This window comes from Motacilla alba, chromosome 28, assembly GCF_015832195.1.
Source record: "Motacilla alba alba isolate MOTALB_02 chromosome 28, Motacilla_alba_V1.0_pri, whole genome shotgun sequence".
In the NCBI taxonomy this organism is placed as follows: Eukaryota; Metazoa; Chordata; class Aves; order Passeriformes; family Motacillidae; genus Motacilla; species Motacilla alba.
Window position 1 is genome coordinate 977,568 of NC_052043.1, and position 19,982 is coordinate 997,549.

At 64.3% G+C, this 19,982-nt stretch overlaps 2 protein-coding genes across 4 annotated transcripts; one reads left to right on the forward strand and one right to left on the reverse strand.

The window, feature by feature from the left end:
- The first annotated feature begins 4,598 nt into the window (after positions 1 to 4,598).
- Positions 4,599 to 12,388, forward strand: TNFAIP8L1 (TNF alpha induced protein 8 like 1). 2 transcript variants are annotated; one of them, XM_038163641.1, is made up of 2 exons: positions 4,599 to 4,728; positions 10,988 to 12,388. In XM_038163641.1, the coding sequence occupies exon 2, from the start codon at positions 10,990 to 10,992 to the stop codon at positions 11,548 to 11,550; it is 561 nt and encodes a 186-aa protein (XP_038019569.1). In that variant the 5' UTR covers positions 4,599 to 4,728; positions 10,988 to 10,989; the 3' UTR covers positions 11,551 to 12,388. The 2 variants fall into 2 exon arrangements, with proteins under 2 accessions (XP_038019569.1, XP_038019568.1); XM_038163640.1 differs by lacking the exon at positions 4,599 to 4,728 and adding an exon at positions 7,272 to 8,558.
- A 1,262-nt stretch (positions 12,389 to 13,650) lies between these two features.
- MYDGF (myeloid derived growth factor) lies at positions 13,651 to 18,066 on the reverse strand. 2 transcript variants are annotated; one of them, XM_038163643.1, is made up of 6 exons: positions 17,795 to 18,066; positions 16,738 to 16,788; positions 15,711 to 15,772; positions 15,356 to 15,437; positions 14,714 to 14,872; positions 13,651 to 14,424 (listed from the first exon to the last, which is right to left on the reverse strand). In XM_038163643.1, exons 1-5 carry the CDS (start codon positions 17,972 to 17,974, stop codon positions 14,762 to 14,764), a joined length of 486 nt encoding a protein of 161 aa, XP_038019571.1. In that variant the 5' UTR covers positions 17,975 to 18,066; the 3' UTR covers positions 13,651 to 14,424; positions 14,714 to 14,761. The 2 variants fall into 2 exon arrangements, with proteins under 2 accessions (XP_038019571.1, XP_038019570.1); XM_038163642.1 differs by having other exon boundaries at positions 14,714 to 14,786; positions 17,795 to 18,049.
- Between the last annotated feature and the right edge of the window lie 1,916 nt (positions 18,067 to 19,982).

A 19,982-nucleotide genomic window follows, 5' to 3' on the forward strand; every position in this document is an offset into this window, starting at 1 on the left:
AGGACAGGCTCAGCGATCATGAGCTGGGGACATCTCTCCATGGGGCCACCGTCCTCCTCTTGCTGCTGCTGCTGCTCCTGCTCCTCTTCTTCCTCCTGCTCCTGCTCCTCTTCCTCCTCCTGCTGCTCCTGCTCCTGCTCCTCCTGCTCCTCCTCCTCTTGCTCCATGTCCAGCAGCCCCAGCTCAGCCTGCTCGGGCCCCTCTCTCTGTCCCCTCTTCATTGCCACCTGATGATGTCACGGATCACCCTGATGATGTCATCAGCATCCTGTCTGTCCCTGCGCCATCCCTACTGCCATCGCCCAGCAGTGACTGCTGGGGGTCTGTTTGTCCCACAAGGTGACACAAGGACCCCCTCTGATGATGTCATTTGTCACTCAGGCTCCTGCTGGTGTCACAGCCTCCCACACTCACCCACTCGACAGCCTGGATGGAATTCGGCCCCGAGGGATCCTGAAGCCTTGGGGGTGCAGCAGGCCACCCCCAAAAAGTGGGGGGAAGCCAGACCCATCCCTGGTGTTAAGGGCATCGTCCTCGCTGTCCCCAGCAGGTGACACCAGGGATGCCACATCCAGCGGGGCTGACAACAGCAGGTTTTGGGGGGCCCCCCTTCCCTCCATGCTGAACCCCCCTCCAGCGCTGAGAGGAGCACGGGGGGCAGGCGGGGGGCACGGTGTCCCCCAGGGCAGGTTTATCAGATGGGGAGCGAGGCAGGGAGCAGCGACAGGAGCAATTAGCTAATTGCAGCGGTGGGCGACTGCCCCGGCCCCCCTCCCCGTGCTCCGAGCCGCAGCCGCAGCACTTTGTGCTTAACCTACATTCGCTTTTGTCCCGGCCGCCGCAGCCGGAGCCGCCCGGGGCTCTGCGCTGGGCTCGGCTCGGATGTGCGGGTCCCTCCCGGCAGCCCCCAGCCCCAAATGAAGCGGCCGGGGCTCAGCCGAGCCGGGGTAAGTGGGTCACGCTCAGGCGGGCCACCCAGCAGCGTCCCCACGACGGGGATGGAGGTTCGTGTCCTCCCGGGGAGGGGAATCGCAGAAACCTCTTCCCCAGGGTGCGTGTGCCCCGCGGAGCATCCTCCTCCATCCCTTCCCGGGAGGAGCGGCGCTGCCTGCCGGCTTCCATCGAGCTTTAATTAACTACCGAGGCTCGGGTAGTTTAATTAACTACCGGGGCTCGGCGCTGCCCGCTCCGCGAGCGAACACGCGGGGACAGCGGGGGCCCGATCCAGCTGTGACACCAGGCCAGATGTGCAGCGGGGAGGGGGGCAGTGGCAGGGGAATGTGGCACTGGGGACCCCGGAGAGCCCCGAGGGAGGGCCAGCAGCGGGGTTCGGATACAACCCCGGCACCCAGGAGCCACCGCCTGTCCCCACAGCTCGAGGGCAGTCCCGTGGTGTCACTTTGGGTACCTCCAGCACCTCTGACACCTCCAGGGTCCCTTTCCTTCCATCCACGGCCAGCTAACACCCCTGGAGCCTCGCTGGGATAACTGGGCAGGAGAGCGTGCCCCGCTCTCGGCTCTCCCCCGAGCCGCTGCCTGCCAGGATGGATTTTTTTTTCTTTTTATCTTTTTTTTTTTTTTTTGAACTGGGATGAATTTTTCCGCCTCGGCTGCCAGCGGGGTGGCGCGGCCCCGGGGAAGGGGCCGAGGGAGCGCAGCCGGCGCCGGTGACGCGGCAAGAAGGGGCCATTGTGGCCAGGCACAGCTGTGCGGCGCGGGCAGGGAGCGGCGGGAATGCCAAATGCGGGAGAGGGAAGGGCTTGCGGGGCGCACGGCCCCGCCACCGGGGTTCCCCCACCCGCACCTGCCCCGGTGACAATGGTGGCTTTATGGGGAGCGACACCATCCCCTGTCCCAGGAGCTGCGTGTGCCACCACGGGCACGGGTGGGTGTTGGGGACGCCCTGTCCCCATCTGTCCCCCTGCGCGGCCACCGGCTCTGCCAAACGAGGCGCTGGGTCCTCCTGGAGCCGGGACGGGCCAGCAGCAGCCTGCCCTGGTGGCTGATGGAGCCCTGAGGTGGCCTGGCACAGTGACACCGGGGTTCGGGGCGGTCAGCGAGCCCTCCCCAGCACTGCCCCGGCGGGCAGCGGATCCTCTTTCGCTCGCCGAGCTCTCCTGAATTATTCAGGCTCTGCCTCCCCGGGGATGCTCCCCCTGCCCGCAGCGCAGCCCCCGCGCCCGGCCGGAGGGGAGCAGCCGGGACTGGAGCTCCTGGAGCTCTCCGGGGGTCCGGGTGGGATGTGCAGCGGCAGAGGGAGGAGGATGAGCCCTGCAGCGTCCCCCAGGACGGGCGATGCTCGGCGGGCCGGAGAGCAGCGGCTGCAAAGCCCCATTTCATTTCCCTGAAAGGAGAGGAGGGACGGGGGGAGAGGCCGCTCGGAGCTGGCCCAGATCCTGCTGCCTCTCTTTTTTATTCCCTGTTTTCATGCGGCGCCAGCTCCCATCCCCGCTGATCCGCGGTGGCTGCTCCATCCAGCCGGCAGGGACACGGATTTGTGGGGGCTCCCCCCGAGTGACCCCAGCCAAGCGTCCCCCAGCCGCTGCTCCAGGGCTGGAGGGAGGTGCGGAGCTCTGCGAGACGTGGGGACATTCCCGAGACCCTTCCCGAGTTGGGAATTGTGGGATCTGCGCGCTGGGCGCACCCCACACGGCCACCCCATCCCGTCACCCTCCAAAACACCTTCAGCACCAGCCGGAGCGAGGTGGAAACTGCGGGGGTGTCCCAGCGATGGGGATGTGGCATGGGACAGCGGGGGGGGGGGGGCAGGACAGGGCAGCAGTGGGGACACGGGATGGGGACACGGGATGGGGCAGCAGTGGGGACACGGGATGGGGAAATGGCTTTGACACAGGACAGCAATGGGGACGCGGGGCAGGACAGCGGTGGCAGTGCAGAACAGGGCAGTAACGGGGACACAGGACCAGGCTCCTGGCGGCCACCGGGACCGGAGGAGCCCGGAGGGTGATTTATGCCGGGCAGGCTGGTGCCACAACCGTTCGGAAGTGCGGCAACAGCTGCTCCGGCTGCTCCGGCACGACCTGGGACCAGAGCAAATCCTCGGGGATATCGGGGTGGGGGCGATGCCCCGGGGGTGTCGGGCACTGCCGTGGGCGGGGGGCAGCAGGGCCGGGGGGGCTGCCGAGGATCTGGGGTTCGCTTCCCAGCCGCTGCGTGAGACCAAGACTCAAGTCAAGGCTCCCGTTAATCCAGACTTTAATCCGCTCTAAATCCCACCTTTAATCTGTTTAATGCCACCTCTGGGAATTAGGATCCCGTGCCGCGCCTCGTTCCCGCGGAGCCGGGAGGAGGAAGAGGAAGGATGCTCCGATCCTCCCAGTGCTGGGGAGCTCCGGGATGTCGGGGGGTCCCCAGCACCGGGATGAACTGACAGCCACGACCCCCGGGCCCAAACCCTCCCGTGCACGCTGCTCTCGGCCGGCAGCGCGGCAGCCCCCGCGCCCTCCCCTTTTCCCACGGGTGTCCCATCCCCTCGCGAGCCGCGGTATGCGGAGGAGGGGGAGCTTTGCCGGACCCGCGGCGCTGCCCCCGCTCCGCCCGGTCCAGCAGCGCCCTCCTCAGCCCCGGCTCACCGGCGCCGCGCCGCCCGCCCGGCGTCCCGCGCCGCTCCCACGCGTGATGCGCTCACCCACCGGTGTCCCCGTCCCCGCCCCGTGTCCCCGTCACCCGCCCCCCCCGTGTCCCCGCCGCCCACCGGTGTCCCCGTCCCCCCCCGTGTCCCGGGGGGCCCTGAGCCCGCCCCGCGCGCGTTACCGGGACCGGCCCACGCGCGCGGGACCCACGGGGACGCGCCCGCCCCGGTCCCGCCCACGCCCCGTCCTCGCGCTCCCATTGGCTGCTTCGTAGCAAGCCCCGCGTCGCCATTGGCTGGCGTCCTCCGCGGGACACGCCCCCCGGCCACGCCCCCGCCGCTCCCGGCCCCGCGCGGGACTCGGCGGCGAGCGCGGGCGGGAGGCCCCGACCCGCCGGGAACCGGCACCGGGAACCGCGAACCGGCACCGGGAACCGGCACCGAGAGCCGGGAACCGGCACCGGGAACCGGACACTGAGAGCCCGGAAGCGGCACCCGGAACCCGGCACCGGGAGCAGCGAACCGGCACCGGGAACCCGACACTGAGAGCCGCGAACCGGCACCGGGAACCCGGCACCGAGAGCCGGAAACCGGCACAGGGAACCGGCACCGGGAACCGGACACTGAGAGCCGGGAAGCGGCACCGGGAACCCGACACTGAGAGCCGGGAAGCGGCACCGGGAACCGGACACTGACAGCGGGGAACCGGTACTGGGAATCGGCACCGGGAACCGGCACCGGCAACCGGACACTGGGCACCGGGCATTGGGAACCGGACACCGAGAATCTAACACCGGGAACCGGCACCGGCCACCGGCCACCGGGAACCAGCATCGGGAATTGGGAAACAGACAGGGGAACCGGCACCGGGAACCGGGAACCGAACATCGGACACCGGGACTGCCACTGGGCATCGAAGACCGAACACCGGACATTGTCACCGGGCACCGGCATCGGGGACCGGGCGCTGGTAGCGCCTGCGGGGGCCCTCCGGGCAGGGAGAGGCGCCGGGGAAGCGGGACCCTCGCCTGGCCCCGCCCCGTCCGGCCCCGTCCCGCCCCGTCCCGTCCCGCCGGGGGCACCGGAGAAGCCCCGGTCCCGGTGCCAGCGCCGCTCTCCCCCGAGGCGGGCTGCAGGTAAGGGCCGGTTCCCCCGGTACCTCCCGGTACCCTCCCAGTTCCTCACGGGTTCCTCCCATCTTCCCCGGTCCGTGGGGGCGGGGGCGCTCGGTACCGGCCCGTTTCGTGCTTGCACTGGGGGGCGAAGCCTCTCGTCCCCCAGCCGGGGAATCATCCGTGTGTGCCCCCTCTGCCCGGTGCCACCGGGCACCGACGGCCAGCCCAGCCCCCGGCCCTCGGGAGCCCCGGGGGAGAGGAAGGGTTGGGGAGCCGGGAGGGCCGGAGCTGCGGGGCGGGCAGAGCCCGGAGGTGCGGGGCGGGCAGAGCCCGGAGGTGCGGGGCGGGCAGGGCCGGAGGTGCGGGGCGGGCAGGGCCCGGAGCTGCGGGGCGGACAGAGCCCGGAGCTGCGGGGCGGGCAGGGCCCGGAGCTGCGGGGCGGGCAGGGCCGGATCTGCCCCGGCAGCTCCTGGATGCGCCTCGGCTCTTCCAGGTGGATAAAACACGGGGCAAGGGCGATTTCCCCCCAGATTCAAGGGAAATGGATGGGGCTGGACAGGGCGCTGGGCCCGGTGGGTGCCGGATAACGGGAGCCGGGAGGAGGCACCGGAGCCACCCCCGTGGGGCTGGCACGGCCCCAGGTGCCAGGGCAGGGCCGGGTGCCCCATGGCAGCACTTGGCTTCGAGCATCGCCTGTCCCTCCTCCCAGCCCTGCGCTCCAGAGGATGAAATTCCTCGATTCCTGGAAAGGCTGATCCCTCCGGAGAGGCCGGATCCCTCCCGGGCCACGAGCCGGGTGTAAAACTCCCAGCTCTGAGCGATCTTCCCCGGGGCACGGAAGGGTTTGGGCCGTTCTTTGCTGACCCCAGGCCCAGCATTGGATCCGAATTGTCCCGTGGAGTTTTCCTCCCTCCCAGAGCGACTTTGTCCTCCTGATCCCGGGGCAGGAAGCATGTGATGTGCCCTGGCCCCTTCCGCAGCCAGACAGACGGACGGATGGTGCTTTGGCCTCAGTTTCCCCCCTCCCAGCCTCTGTTTTCTACTTCCCCATAAGTCTCCGTCTGCTCCGAGTGAAGGAGAAAGGAAGTTGCTGCCAGAGAGAGCAGCTTGATGGCAGCTGGAGAAAGAAAAGGAGGAAATGGAAGGCGAGACAGATGCTCCAAAATAACCCCCCCTTCCTCCTCTCTGTAAAATAACCCCCTTCCTCCTCCTCTTCCTCTGCCTTTTCTCCATAAAATCCCCCTTTCTTCCTCCTCTTCCTCCTCCCCTCCATAAAATAATCCTCTTCTTCCTCCTTCTCTCCTTTAAATAACCTCCATTCCTCCTCCTTCTCCTCCTCCTCCTCCTCCTCTCCAATTTGGCAGCTGCCTCCTCCCCCGGGGCACAATAATCCCAGGGGGAATTCTTTGGTGCCACTCAAATCATCCCCCAGGATCCCCCCCCGGCCCGCGTGGGGTGAGCACCCCTGAGCACCCCTCCGCGTGGCTCCAGGGTCCCATTCCCACGGGAAGCTCTGGCGGGCATTCCCCACCCACGCCCGGGGTTGGCACGGCCGGAGCCCCCTCGGATGGGCGGCTCGGCTCCTTGCACAGACACGTCGGAGCTGCCAGGGCAGATCAGCCTTCCCAGGCAAAACCAAAACCCGTCTCCTTCCCATGGCTGCATATGCAGCCCAGCGAGGCCACCCTCCCGGCGGGAAGGAGATTTTGGGATGGAGGAGCTCAGACCGCGCTGCCAGGGGCGGAGGGGACGGCGATGGGGACACGCCAAGAGCTTGGCACCAGCGCTGGCACGGGCACCGGCAGCGAGCAGGGCAGGGGGGAGCACCGGCTGCGGTGGTGCCCCGCAGCGTTCCCGGTCCCCGCAACTTTCCCGGTCCCCGCAGAGTTCCCGGTCCCCGCAGCATCCCCGGTCCCCGCAGCACTCCCGGTCCCCGCAGCATCCCCGATCCCCGCAGCACTCCCGGTCCCGGCAGCACTCCCGGTCCCCGCAGAACTCCCGGTCCCTGCAGCGTTCCCGGTCCCCTCAGAGTTCCCGGTCCCCGCAGAATTCCCGGTCCCCGCAGCATCCCCGGTCCCCGCAGCACTCCCGGTCCCCGCAGCGTTCCCGGTCCCCGCAGCGTTCCCGGTCCCCGCAGCATCCCCGGTCCCCGCAGCGTCCCCGGTCCCCGCAGCGTCCCCGCTCCCCGCTCCCCGCTCCCCGCTCCGGCCGCGGCTTCCCCCGGCCGTGCCAAGAAGGGAGCTTTTCCTGGGGCGAGCTGTTTGCTCAGTGCCTCCTCCCGGCCTCGCCCCGCTGGGCACACACGAGCCCGGGCAGCGCCTCCGGCTGCTCTGCGCGCCCATGGCAACCTGCGAGGGCCGGCCCCGTCCTGCTCCTTCCTCCCGCTCCTCTTCCTCGGCTCCCGCGGCGCCGGTAACGGGGGCCTGGCAGCTGCGGGGGGCACGGAGGGTGGGGGACAGGCTGGAGGCGCTGCTGGGGCTCTCAGGTTACCGAGCCGGCTCCTGTAATCCAGGAGGGTTTAATTAATTAATAGGGGTTGGAGCAGGGGGAAAGCGATGCCGGGGGATGGAGAGCAGAGCAGCGGGACGCCACCCACCCGCTTGGCATTTAGCCACGGATTCGGGGGGACTGGGAATGCCGGGGGGCAGAGCAGGGGTGTTTCCCATAGCAGCGGGAGGGAAATCCAGGGAGATCGCCACTATTCAGTGTTTATCCTGTTGGGAAACCACGTTTCCATGCTGGAGGAAACTTGGAGCAGGACAATCCAAGTTACTATGGACGCCGCGGGAAGGTGGAGGAGGGAGAGGAGGAGGAAAAGGAGGCAGAGGTGCCTCTGCTCGGAGCTGGAGCTTTGTGCAGCCTCCCCCTCTGCGCTGCTCCATGAATTCATTAAGTGCTTCTCCTTTCCTGCATGAAATATTCACCTGCTGCCAAGGAAACTGGGGGGGCTCGGGGGCCCGAGCCCATGGAGCTGCTGGTGGGAGCCAGGTGAAAGGGACAGGCGGGAAGAGGGACCTTTGGAGCAGGTAAAAATGACAACTGGGGTGATATCACTGCTGGGTTGTCACTCGGCAGCTCTGCTGTGGTGCCGTAGGGTGGCAGGTCTTGTCCCCCCCCTCACACAGGAGCTGTCTGATGATGGTTGATGGCTGATGCTTGTGCCCTCAGTGGTGTGGCAGAGGCTTTTTTTGGGAAATCAGGTCACAGCCGGGTGTTGGGTGAGGTGCAAGCCCAGTGGGGTGAATGCCAAACCGGAGATGGGCACGGCACGTGTCTGTCCCCAGGGGACCACGTCCGTCCTGTGACAGACTGTGACAGTCCTCTGTGTCCTCACTCAGGACACCCCAACCCTCACACCACAGCTCAGGGCTGCCAGACTCCCCCAGAAACCTCCAAAATGGGTGGAAACCCTCCACGAAAGGGCTGTACCTGTCCCCAAAGCCACCGTTGGGACCACAGCCCTGCCGCACTCTTCCGGAGCAGGGAGGAACCCGAGCACTGGGCTGCTCCCCCTCGGAGGAAGAAGCAGCTGTTTTTTAGGGCGTTTTCATGAAAAAAGAAGAAGGGGGTGGTGGGGAGCCCTGAGCTGGGCTGGAAACTTCAGCGACAGGAAGGAAGTGGAGTGGGTTATTTCAGGCTCCGGTTGGCTGCTCGGGGCAAGGCTCGACTCTTCTGTGGGCTGATAGCAGCCAGCCCCTCTGAACAATGGGGTCCTGGGGCCCTTCCCGGCAGGAAAACGGCTCATTCCGGTGAAATCTGCTGCTGCTGCTGAGTCAGCAACTCCTGGAGGGCCCGGTGTGCTGTGCAGGGTGCCGGGGGAGCCGTCCCGCTGCAGCGGGAGCCAGCAGGAGGTGAGCCTGGGTTTCCCTGGGGTTTGCAGGAAGCAGCCTATAAAGCCACCCCTGGGCACTGGAGAGGGAGCTGGTTGCGTTTTTGGGATCCCCATACCCGCCCATACCCCTTTTGGGGTGCTTAGACCCCCCCAGTAATGCTTCGTGCCTCAGTTTCCCCCCTGGAGCGATGCTCCTGCTCCCGGAGCAGGGGAGGGCTGTGGGCAGGGTGTTGTCTGCTGTGGGGAGCAGAGGGTCGATCCATTATTCCAGCTGGCATTTGGGAGCCGTGGGCAGCTCGCAGGACTTGGCACTTCCTATTTTTCATGTGCTCTGGAGGTGGAGTTTGCGCTCGCTTTGTGTCTGTGGTCACCCAAGGCAGAGCTCGGGTGTGGGAATTCCTATTTACCCAGGCACCGTTCCCAGGGCACCCCACAGGCCTGGGAGGGAAATTCCAGGCTGTCAACACCACAGCAAAGCCCTGCTGCTTCCGGACAGGATGCCTGGCACGGGTGAAGTGAGTCCCCTCGCAGCCGGGGCACAGGAGATGGAGCTGCCTCTGCCCATCCCACCCATCCCTCCCTCCGGGCTCTGCTCGGGCAGCACCTCCTGCATGCAGCCGTTGGAATTCCACGAGCCTGACCCAGGAGCTGCCACGCTCTGCGTTGTCATTTTTGTCTTATTAAGTGTGAGAGCCTCAGCCTGAGGCTCAGGCTGACAAAAATCAATGTTTTGCCACGGTAGGAAATGCTTCCAAACCTCCTTGTTTGTCCTGAGGGCTGTAAATAACCCCGCAGGTGATGTCTCCATCACTGCTCCCAGAATTCTCACCCCCACGGAGCCTGGGCTGCCCTCGGGTTCGGGAGCTGGTGGCTGGGAGGTGCTCAGGGAGCTGGGGCTCAGCACCATCATCCTGGCATCCCTGGCTGGGGAGCCTTGGCCACAGCAGGGCATCCCTGAGCAGCTGGGATCTGCTCCCGCGAGCCTGCTGTGTGCTGCAGAGTGCTGGGAGCAGCACTGGGGATCCCCGCAGGGCTCTGGGACTTCCAGCTTGGCCAGGGAGGAATGACAGAGCTGCCTGTGATGGGGACAGACTCAGTTCTGTGACAGAAGCCCAGAGTCGTGGAGTGGTTTGGGTTGGAAAAAGAGCAAAAGCTCATCTCCTCCCACCCCTTCCACACCTTCCACTACCCCGGGCTGCTCCAGCCTGGCCTTGGGCACTGCCAGGGATCCAGGGACAGCCACAGCTGCTCTGGGCACCCTGTGCCAGGGCCTCAGCTCCCTCTCAGGGAATTCCTTCTTAACATCAAACCTAAACCTGTTCCCTATCCATGAGCAATTTATCCCCATCCATCCTCACTCCAGCAGCATCCTTCAGCTGTAATATCTCCTCTCCCCTCCCTGGGGTGTATTTATAGGCTGGTCCCATCCCCTCCCGCTCTGCCAGGCTGCCCGTGCCACGTGCAGGCTCCTGCAGGAGCAGCTCCCAGCTCTGCCCATCCATCCTGCTTGTTTTGCTGCTGTTCTCCCCTCCGTGTGATTTGTAGCTCTGCGGGTTCCCAGGCCAGGACGCCTCTCCAGGGTCGGCGGCGTTCGCATCGCTCCCAGCAGCGTTTAAAGCCGCGCTCTGCCCGAGGGGATGGATTTGGTCCCGCCGGGATGTGGGACGGGGCTGGAGCCGAGGTTCCTGTCTGGGTGAATTATTCACCTCTGGAGGAGGCTGGGGCAGCAGCACAACAAGTCCCAGCTTGTGTGGGTGTTCCAGGGTGAGCCGTGCCAGGGAAAAGGGCTCCCAGCCCCTGCTGGGTGCTGCAAACCGGCTGTGCCGCCCCGGCCGCGGCCACATGTGGCACATGGCATCGGAGGGTGACTCAGCTGCCACCTGGGCTGTCCCCAGCTCACCCTGCAGGAAATGAGTCAGGTTTTAAGGAAGGAAAAATGTTCAAACGATGGGGCAAGAGCCCTTCCTGCACCGGGAGGCGTCGGTCACAGGAGGGACACGGGGATGGAGGGGCACGGGCCGTGCTCAGGTAGGGACACCTCGCCGGCTGCAACCTCTCCACGGAGTTTGGGAAAAGGAAGGTGGGAACACCCTGTAACTGATCCCACCAACCAGAGCTGGGGGGTGAGCTCAGCTCCCACCTGCCCCGGCACCCAGGGGCTCCCTCAGTCTTGCCATTGCCTGGAGATGCTTTCTCCTGCCAGAAATCTGCGTGGGGAGGTGAGGAATCACAGAATCGTGGAATGGTTTGGGTGGGAAAGGACCTTAAAGCTCATCCAGTCCCTCCTCTGCCATGGGCAGGGACACCTTCCACTGTCCTAGGTTGTTCAGGGATCCAGCCTGGCCTCAAACACATCCCCGGCCGTGGACTGGGACACTCCAGCAGCCCAGGTGAGATGGGGATGGATGCAGAGCGGGGACTGATCCGTGTGTGCCTCTTCCCCCGCAGAGATGGACACCTTCAGCACCAAGAACTTGGCCCTGCAGGCCCAGAAGAAGCTCCTGAGCAAAATGGCCACCAAGACCATCGCCAACGCCTTCATCGACGACACCAGCAGCGAGATCCTGGACGAGCTGTACCGGGCCACCAAGGAGTACACCCACAACCGCAAGGAGGCCCAGAAGATCATCAAGAACCTCATCAAGATCGTGATGAAGCTGGGGGTCCTCTACCGCAACGGGCAGTTCAGCCCCGAGGAGCTGCTGGTCATGGAGCGGTTCCGCAAGAAGGTGCACACCTTGGCCATGACGGCCGTCAGCTTCCACCAGATAGACTTCACCTTCGACCGCAGGGTCATGTCCAGCGTCCTGACCGAGTGCCGGGACCTGCTGCACCAGGCGGTCAACGGGCACCTGACGGCCAAGTCGCACTCGCGCATCAACCACGTCTTCAACCACTTTGCGGACTACGAGTTCCTGTCGGCGCTGTACGGCCCGGCCGAGCCCTACCGCACCCACCTCAAGAGGATCTGCGAGGGGGTCAACAAGATGCTGGAGGAGGACAGCATCTGAGGGCGGGCTCCTGGCAGCTGGACGGACTCTGCCTCCCGCCCGGCCGAAGATGCCGCGTCTGCTTCGACCTTCACCGGGCTCGCCGTGCCCTCCTCCTCCTCCTCTGCAGTGCTCACTCGTGTTCTCCTCGTTTCTCCCAGAGACTGAACCTGTTGACTTTGTGTCCCCCTTGCCCAGGGTCTGCAAACCCCTCCCCGCGCTGGGCTGAGCCCTCTCCAGGGCCTCCTGGGACTTCAGGCCCCTGCTGTACAGTTTGATTTCCTTTGCCCACCAAGTGCCTTCGGCTCAGAGTCCAGGGATTGGGACTCTCTGCCTTGAACTCTGTCGTGTCCCTCAGCGGGGAAACTGAACCAAAGACTCGCGGTGTGAAGCACCTCTGAGGTGTCTCTGAGCAGGTGGGACGGTGTTGGGGGGAACAGTTCTGAGACCCCGTAACTGGAGGGCTGTGGAACGCCGTGGAACTTCCAGCAGCTCCACAACGGGGTGGGAGCAAATCCTGGCCCAGACTTGTGCTGCCTCAGGCAGGAAGGTGCTTCTGCCTGGGCTTAGGTGTCCTCAAAGACAAATCCCTGAGGCCAGGAGGATCCCTCCTCACCTGGCGGAGGGCTGGGAGGGAGCTGGGGGGAGCCGCTCCATCCCTGGATCCCTGGAACCACCCAACACCCAACCACCCACCTGCAGTGGTGCCACCTGGCAGCTCCAACGCTGTCCTTGGTGGTCATCCAAAGCTCCCCTGGGATTTCATCCCTTTTCCACGCCCTTGACTGAGTGATGTTCGTTTTAGCAACCTCTGTAGCCCTGATGAGTTATTTAAATAAACTCACTGTGTGGCCTGGGAGCTCCGTGAGCTTGTTCTGGTGGTGACAGTGACAGGAGGAGCCCTGGGGACAGCTGGCTTTGGCCCCAGGTGGTGGTGGCTCTCTGTGACCTGGGGTTTGTGCTCTCTGTCCCCTGGCATCGCTGGCCCAGCAGCTCCTGGGTTTGCATGGACAAAGGAGAATGGCTTCCCCCTCCAGAGGGCAGGGTTAGATGGGATATTGGGAATATCCCCTCCCTGGGAGGTGGGGAGGCCCTGGCACACGCTGCCCCATGCCTGGCAGTGCCCAAGGCCAGGCTGGACGGGGCTTGGAGCAATCTGGGACAGTGGAAGGTGTCCCAGCCCATGGCAGGGATGGGACTGGATGAGCTTTAAGGCCTCTCCAAACCCCAACCATTCCATGATTTGGTGAGATCCCACCCCCAGCAGACACCCACACGTGCTCCTCTGCACCCCCACATCCCCTCAGGGCCCAAAGCAGAGCCCTGGCAGCAGGGCAGCCGTGGCAGCAGGGAGCAGAGAGCCCGGGCAGCAGGGAGCAGGGCAGCCGTGGCAGCAGGGAGCAGGGAGCCCTGGCAGCAGGGAGCAGGGCAGCCGTGGCAGCAGGGAGCAGGGCAGCCGTGGCAGCAGGGAGCAGGGAGCCCGGGCAGCAGGGAGCAGGGAGCCCTGGCAGCAGGGAGCAGGGGTGGCTCCCAGGCAGACACAGCCCCGAGCAGAGGGGATGCTCCGGTCACTCCCAGCACACCGAGCTCGGCTCTGAGCACTGGAAATTGCCCTTTTAGCACCCAAGACACCACACAGTCTCCACCGGCCTTATCTCTGTGACCTTCTGGTGCCCCCTGTTCCCTGGATGTCTCCAGGCACGGGCTCCTGCTCCCTTCCCACTCCTGGCACTGATAACTCTCAGCCTTAGAAGATGAAAGAAAAGACACAAAGGCCCTGTCTCTGCCATTTCACAGGCCTGGCTGCAGCTGTCACCGGTAATTGTGTGACACAGCTTGGGGTGGGGCAAAGCCCATTCACGAGGGGGTGGAGAACACCAGGAGCCCACGAGGTGCTGGACAGGAACCAGAGCTGGGAATCCCGGGCAGGTGTGGTGGGATGGGGCTGAGGAATGCCCAGCCAGGAATTCGTTGCTGTTCTCAAGGTGTGCGTCTGTGTCAGCTGGAAGACCCCCCCCTAAACCCTTGCAGCCCCCAAATTCCCCTGGGACACCTCAGCTCCTCCTGCCCACACAGCTGGAGAGGGGAGGAGGGACAGAACAGAGCAGCTTCAGACCAGAGCACGATGCTTTATGTCTTTATTTTTACTGTATTTATACAGGAAAGGAATTGCACATTCCCTGTTATTACTCTGGATAAGAAAAACATCACTTTTCTGTAGGTATAAAATAGTCCCGTGGTTGTGCTGACACGTGGAAGTGCTGCCTGGATTGGTTCCTGATGGTGTCAGAATAAGCTGCTCTGCCCTCCCCCAGCCCAGCTCTGCATCCACCCCAGCCCCACACTCACCACGGAGTCAGAGCTGTGGCCAATCCCCTCCCTCCCTCCCCCTAAATTAATTATTTCCTCCTGTCACTCTGGAGAGAGAAATGCCATCTTCCCTCCAGAGCCCACGGAGTTAACAGCTCCCCTTTAGCAAGCCCTGCTTGAGTCCAGCCCCTTATCTCCCTGCCCTGCTCTTCCCAGGCAGGCAGATAAGGAGCCCCTTCCCAGGGAGCTCTGCCCTGCTCAGCAGCTCAGCCCGGCAGGAAGGAGCACAGCAGGATCAGGAGCCTCCCGGGGTGTTACTGTGACACAAGGCAGAACAAATCTGTCCCCAGCCCTCCGAGCCCCACTCCTGTCGGTCCCCAGCACATTTCAGTACGGAAAACAGAAAAGGTTTGGCCAACCGAAAGAAAAGCCCTGCAGGTGAGCAGGAAATCCCTTCCCTGCCGTGCTGGTGTGGCCATGGCCCCTGCCCAGGGCTGGCCTGGGCTCACAGCTCGTCACGGGGGGCTTTTGCTACAATCATGAGCTTGGACAGCTCGAAACGGAACTTGCCTTCCGTGTGAGACACTGCAGAGAGAGACAGAGAAAAGCCCAGGGTCAGCAGATGGAAAAGCAGGAACAAAACAGCCCCACTGAGCCTTCCCAGGGTGCTGGGCACTGCTCTGCCCACCCCTGCACATGCCCCTCCTTACCCAGGGAATTTAACTGGGATGGGACCCAGGAAATCCAGCGGCCAGGGGTGGATTGAGAGCACTGCAGCCCCGGCTCCAGGGCACTGTCACCAGGAACTGAGATAAACTGTGCCTGGCGTGTCCCCCAGCCCAGCCCCTCTCCCACAGCCCCCTCGGGCACGCACCTGCTGTTTCAGTGATCCCAAACTCCTCCTGCTTCAGGGGGACGTCGCTCAGGGCACCCGCAGCAGCCTGAGACTGAAACAGGAAGGAAGGAAGGAAGGAAGGAGGGGTGAGAGGCTGAGGCAATCCAACAGGTCACAGAATTCACACCGACCAACCAGCCCGCTGAAAAATGAAGGGGTTTGGGATTTACGCGCGGGGGAGGAATTAAGTGCACAAAGGAAATCTGAAGCAAAGTCTCTGTCTGCTTCTCTATTTCCTGTTAAACCACGGCCTCGCGTCCTTGGGGTGAGTGAAAGCCTCACCCCTGGAAACTGGGAAATGGAAGAGTGAGCCAGACAAAAACACCAGCAGAGGCTTCATTTGCTTTGTCACACGCAATTTGTCGAGGCAATCCAAGACTCCCTTTGTGCCCTGGTGCCTCTGGAGCCCCCTCCCAGCAAATGCCTGAGACTGAGAGGGCAGGAACACAAAGGAGCAGGCTGCCCACCTGCAGCCCCTCTCCTGCTGCCACCAGTCTCTAATTAGGGACGTGATGGAGCACATTTTATGGCACAGATGTCTAATAAATGTTTTCCACGTCTAATTCATGTTTTATAGCAGCCTCCCACACTCCTGCTTCCCCGGGATCAGCTGGGACTTACATAAGCCATGGCATGCTCTATCTTGGCTCCTTTCACTTCAGCTTTAAACTGGGTAAAGAAGAGATAAGACTTCCCTTGGGGCCTGAAAGAAGAAAGCAGAGCCTTTGTCATCGGCACAGAGGTGCAGAGGAGGAGGAGCAGAGGAGGGAAGGATTCCTGGCTCCCTCCCTGCCCCCACAGCCACCTCTGGATCTCTCGTAGCTTTTGTGCAGAGCAGGGGAGAGGGGAACGGAGAATTTATAAAGCAACGCTGCACGAAAAGCCCCCCAGAGCCACAGCATCCCTGGGAGAGGAAAACCCCTCCCCGAGCAGATTAAATCCCAGCAGGGTCACGGTGGCTCTGCTCAGGACACACCTCCAGATGGAGCAGGAGAAGAGCCCGCTGTCCTCGCTCGCTCCGACCGTCATCTGCCACTGCTGCACGGGGGAGAGCCGGAGTCAGCGGGGGGAAAACCCTGCGGGGCCAGCACCTCCCCTCCGGCTGCAGCAGGAGCCCCAGAACCACCCCAGAGGAGCTCCAGAATCACCCTACAGGAGCAGGAGCTCCAGAACCACCCAAGAGGAGCTCCAGAATCACCCAACGGGAGCTCCAGAATCACCCAAGAGGAGCAGGAGCTCCAGAACCACCCAAGAGGAGCTCCAGAATCACCCAACAGGAGCAGGGGCTCCAGAACCACCCAACGGGAGCTCCAGAACCACCCAAGAGGAGCTCCAGAATCACCCAACGGGAGCTCCAGAACCACCCAACAGGAGCAGGAGCTCCAGAACCACCCAACAGGAGCTCCAGAACCACCCAACAGGAGCAGGAGCTCCAGAACCACCCAACAGGAGCTCCAGAACCACCCAACAGGAGCCCCAGAACCACCCAACAGGAGCAGGAGCTCCAGAACCACCCAACAGGAGCAGGAGCTCCAGAACCACCCAACAGGAGCCCCAGAACCACCCAACAGGAGCTCCAGAACCACCCAACAGGAGCTCCAGAACCACCCAACAGGAGCAGGAGCTCCAGAACCACCCAACAGGAGCTCCAGAACCACCCAACAGGAGCAGGAGCTCCAGAACCACCCAACAGGAGCTCCAGAACCACCCAACAGGAGCAGGAGCTCCAGAACCACCCAACGGGAGCTCCAGAACCACCCAACAGGAGCAGGAGCTCCCGAATTACCCTACAAGAGCTCCACAACCACCCAACAGGAGCTCCAGAACCACCCAACGGGAGCTCCAGAACCACCCAACAGGAGCTCCAGAACCACCCAACCCCACCCCAGGCCTTCTGCTGCCTGCAGTTGGGGTTGTGCTCTCACACAAACACTCCCCAGCCTCTTTTCCTCTCAGGGTGGGTGAGGATCAGGAGCTGCTCGCAGCAGGCGTGCCCAGCTCACCTCGTTGGTGCCGCCCTGGGCCGAGTAGGTGAAGGAGCAGCTGTAATCCCCCTGCCAGAGAGAGGAACAGGAGCAGCCTGGCTTTGGGAGCTCTCCTCCCACAGAACCCAGGAACTGCTGAGCTTGGAGAAGCCCCCCAAGGCCAGCAGTGCCCCGGCACTGCCAAGACCACGCTGAGCCCTGTCCCCAAGTGCCACATGGCCCCAAATCCCTCCAGGGATGGGGACTCTGCCGGTGCCACTGTGCCAGTGCCAGCCTCCCTTTCCAGGAAGAATGTTTCCCAATATCCAGCCCAAACCTCCCCTGGCACCACCACTTCCTCCTGCCTGGAGAGGAGGGGTGAGGACTGGTGTTCTGGAGTGCCCAGGGACCCCCAGCCCCTTCTGCACTGGGGCCCTTCCCTTGCTCAGCCCCCTCCCATGAGGACCCTTCTTTCTTTGAGACCCCCTTCCCCTCTCCCTGCCCTTGGGGTACCCCCCTTCTCCTGGGGGGCCGTTATCCCCGGCAGGTCCCCATCCCTGGGGGTCTCCTCGCTACAGAAACTGTCCCACGGTGGGGACCCCCATCTGCTGGAGAACCCCACCCGGGCACTCCTTCCCCTCGAGGACCCCCTTCTCTGTGCAGGCTCCCTCCCTCCCTGAGTACCCCCGTTCTTCCTGGGACCCCCTGCCCTTGGGGACCCTCTTTGGGGATCCCCTTTCCCTCGCAGACCCCTGGGGTCCCCTTGCCTTTGTAGCCCCCTTTGGGGACCCCCTTTTCCTTGCAGACCCCCTCTCTCCCTGGGGACCCCCGCACTCCCTGGGGTCCCCCTGCCCTTGCAGCCCCATTTGGGTCCCCCTCTCTCCCTGGGGTCCCCCTCTCTCCCTGGGGTCTCCCTTTTCCTTGCAGCCCCCTTTGGGGGCCCCTCTCTCCCCGGGGACCCCCACACCCGTTCGCCCCGCCCTCCCTCGCGTCCAGCCAATCCCCACAGCAGGCGATATGAGTGGCGTGTCGCGCAGCCAATCAGCGAGGGGCGCGTACCCTCTCCGCTCCCGCTCCCTCCCTCCGGGCCGCTCACCAGGCTCCGGGAGAAGGAGTGAACCTCCCCGCCGGGCCGCACGTCGAACTCGGCGGTGCTCGAGGCCGCGCCCGGGGCCGTGCCCGGTTCCGCGGCCGCGCGGGCCGCCAGGCACAGCAGAGCCGCGGGTACCAGCGCGGCCCAGGCGCGCCCGCCGCTCCTCCCGCTGGGCGCCGCCATCTTGCAGAGGAAGCGCGGCCTACGGCGGCCGGCAGGGGTCAGCGCGGCGGCGGCCGCACGGCGGCCATGGTGGGTGTGGGCAGAGCCCGGGCGGGCCGAAGCGGAGGGACAGGGGGACAGCAGGACACGGGCACACGGGCACAGCGAGGACAAGGGACAGCAGGACAGAGGGACACGGGCACAGCGAGGACAAGGGACAGCAGGACAGGGGGACACGGGCACAGAAAGGACAAGGGACAGAAGGACAGGGGGACACGGGCACAGAAAGGACAAGAGACAGCAGGACAGGGGGATACGGGCACAGCGAGGACAAGGGACAGCAGGATAGGGGGACACGGGCACAGAAAGGACAAGGGACAGCAGGACAGGGGGACACGGGCACAGAAAGGACAAGAGACAGCAGGACAGGGGGACACGGGCACAGCGAGGACAAGGGACAGCAGGACAGGGGGACACAGGCACAGCGAGGACAAGGGACAGCAGGACAGGGGGACACGGGCAGAGAAAGGACAAGGGACAGCAGGACAGGGGGACACGGGCAGAGAAAGGACAAGAGACAGCAGGACAGGGGGACACAGGCACAGCGAGGACAAGGGACAGCAGGACAGGGGGATACGGGCACAGCGAGGACAAGGGACAGAAGGACAGGGGGACACGGGCACAGAAAGGACAAGGGACAGCAGGACAGGGGGAGAAGGGCACGGTGGTGACGGGACAAGAGGCCCTGTGGTCGGGGGACAAAGGGACCACGAGGATAAGGTGCCGTTGGGACAATGGGGACAAGGGGCTGTGGGGACCTCGGGGACAAAGGGCAGCAGGATGGCCGGGCTGGGAGGGAAGGCCTGGGGGGTGCTGAGCGTGGTGAGAGGAGCACTGGGGTTGGAGGCCCCTGGAAGGTGTCTGGGAACAAGCTGGGCTGCAGTTCCCAGCCAGCCCAAGGGGCTCTGGTGCCGGGGCTGCCTCACGAGGAGCGGCTGCCTCGGCCAGTGAACTTTGATTAAAATTCCCTGAACTCCTGGCTCGTCTGAAGGGCACCAAGGGAAAACTGTGTGATGCCAGGGGAGCGAGCTGGGAGTTGGCACTGCCTGGATCAAACCCTGCTCCCCTGGATGCTCCGAGGGGTGCCCGGGAAGGTGGCAGCAGGTACCAGGTCCCCCAGGTGGTTCATGGCCAGGTGGGAGCTGTGCATCCCCTGTGACTCCTGCTGGTTGTGCTGCTGGATGTGGCACAGGTTCTGCTCCCTGAGGGCCTCAGCCTCCTGCCAGAGGAGCACAAGGACAGGAATGGCCCCTGGATGGAGGGGGCACAGCGTGGACAAGACCCCTGGGCAGGGCCCAGCCGTGCTGGGAGGGCTGTGGGAGCAGGACCTGCCCCCAGATGTTCCTTGGCACAGAGACTCCTCCAGGGCAGGATCCGGTGCTGTGGCACAGCCCAGCAGGGCCAGGGGCAGGGCCATGGGGACAGAGGGGTCAGGGGGCCCTGGGCTGAGCCCCCCCAGCTGCAGCCAGGGGCTGGGAGCAGGAAAATGCTGGATTAGAGCAGAGGGGGAGGCACAAAGGTCTGTGCCAGCTCCGAGAGGGGCTGGAGGGGGAACCAGGGCCAGGAGGTTTCCATGCCTGGAGCCTTCCCCGTGTCCCAGCACGGAGCTGGGATGCCTGTGATTTCACCACAGTCCCTCCCAGAGGATTCTCCAAGATCAATTTACAGCCTTTGGTTTGGCCAGCACAGACACACCCAGAGCCCAGCCCAGCCCAGCCCTGGGCCTTCCTTGGACACCCCACTCGTCCTTTGGGGGACCCCGGGAGGGATTTCTGAGCTGCCCCAGTTGCTCTGGGGGTGCAGACAGGCCCAGGATAGAGATCAAGTGCCTGAGACCCCCAAGCAGGCAGAGTTTCCACTGCTGAGGCTGTCCCAGAGTCAGAGCTGAGGTGGCACCTTTATCCCACCCGCTTTGGGAATGGAGATGCCGGGAAGTTTTCCATTCGAGCATCTTTCAGGGCAAGGAGTG

What these genes read in the sequence shown, in the direction of transcription:
- TNFAIP8L1 (XM_038163641.1), top strand. Translation starts at nt 10,990, where the DNA reads ATGGACACCTTCAGCACCAAGAACTTGGCCCTGCAGGCCCAGAAGAAG.
- MYDGF (XM_038163642.1), bottom strand. Translation starts at nt 17,974, where the DNA reads ATGGCGGCGCCCAGCGGGAGGAGCGGCGGGCGCGCCTGGGCCGCGCTG. An exon ending in ACTCCTTCTCCCGGAGCCTG is followed by an intron (nt 16,789 to 17,794) that starts GTGAGCGGCCCG and finishes TCTCTCTGGCAG; the next exon opens with GGGGATTACAGCTGCTCCTT. An exon ending in TAGAGCATGCCATGGCTTAT is followed by an intron (nt 14,787 to 15,355) that starts GTAAGTCCCAGC and finishes TTCCTGTTTCAG; the next exon opens with TCTCAGGCTGCTGCGGGTGC.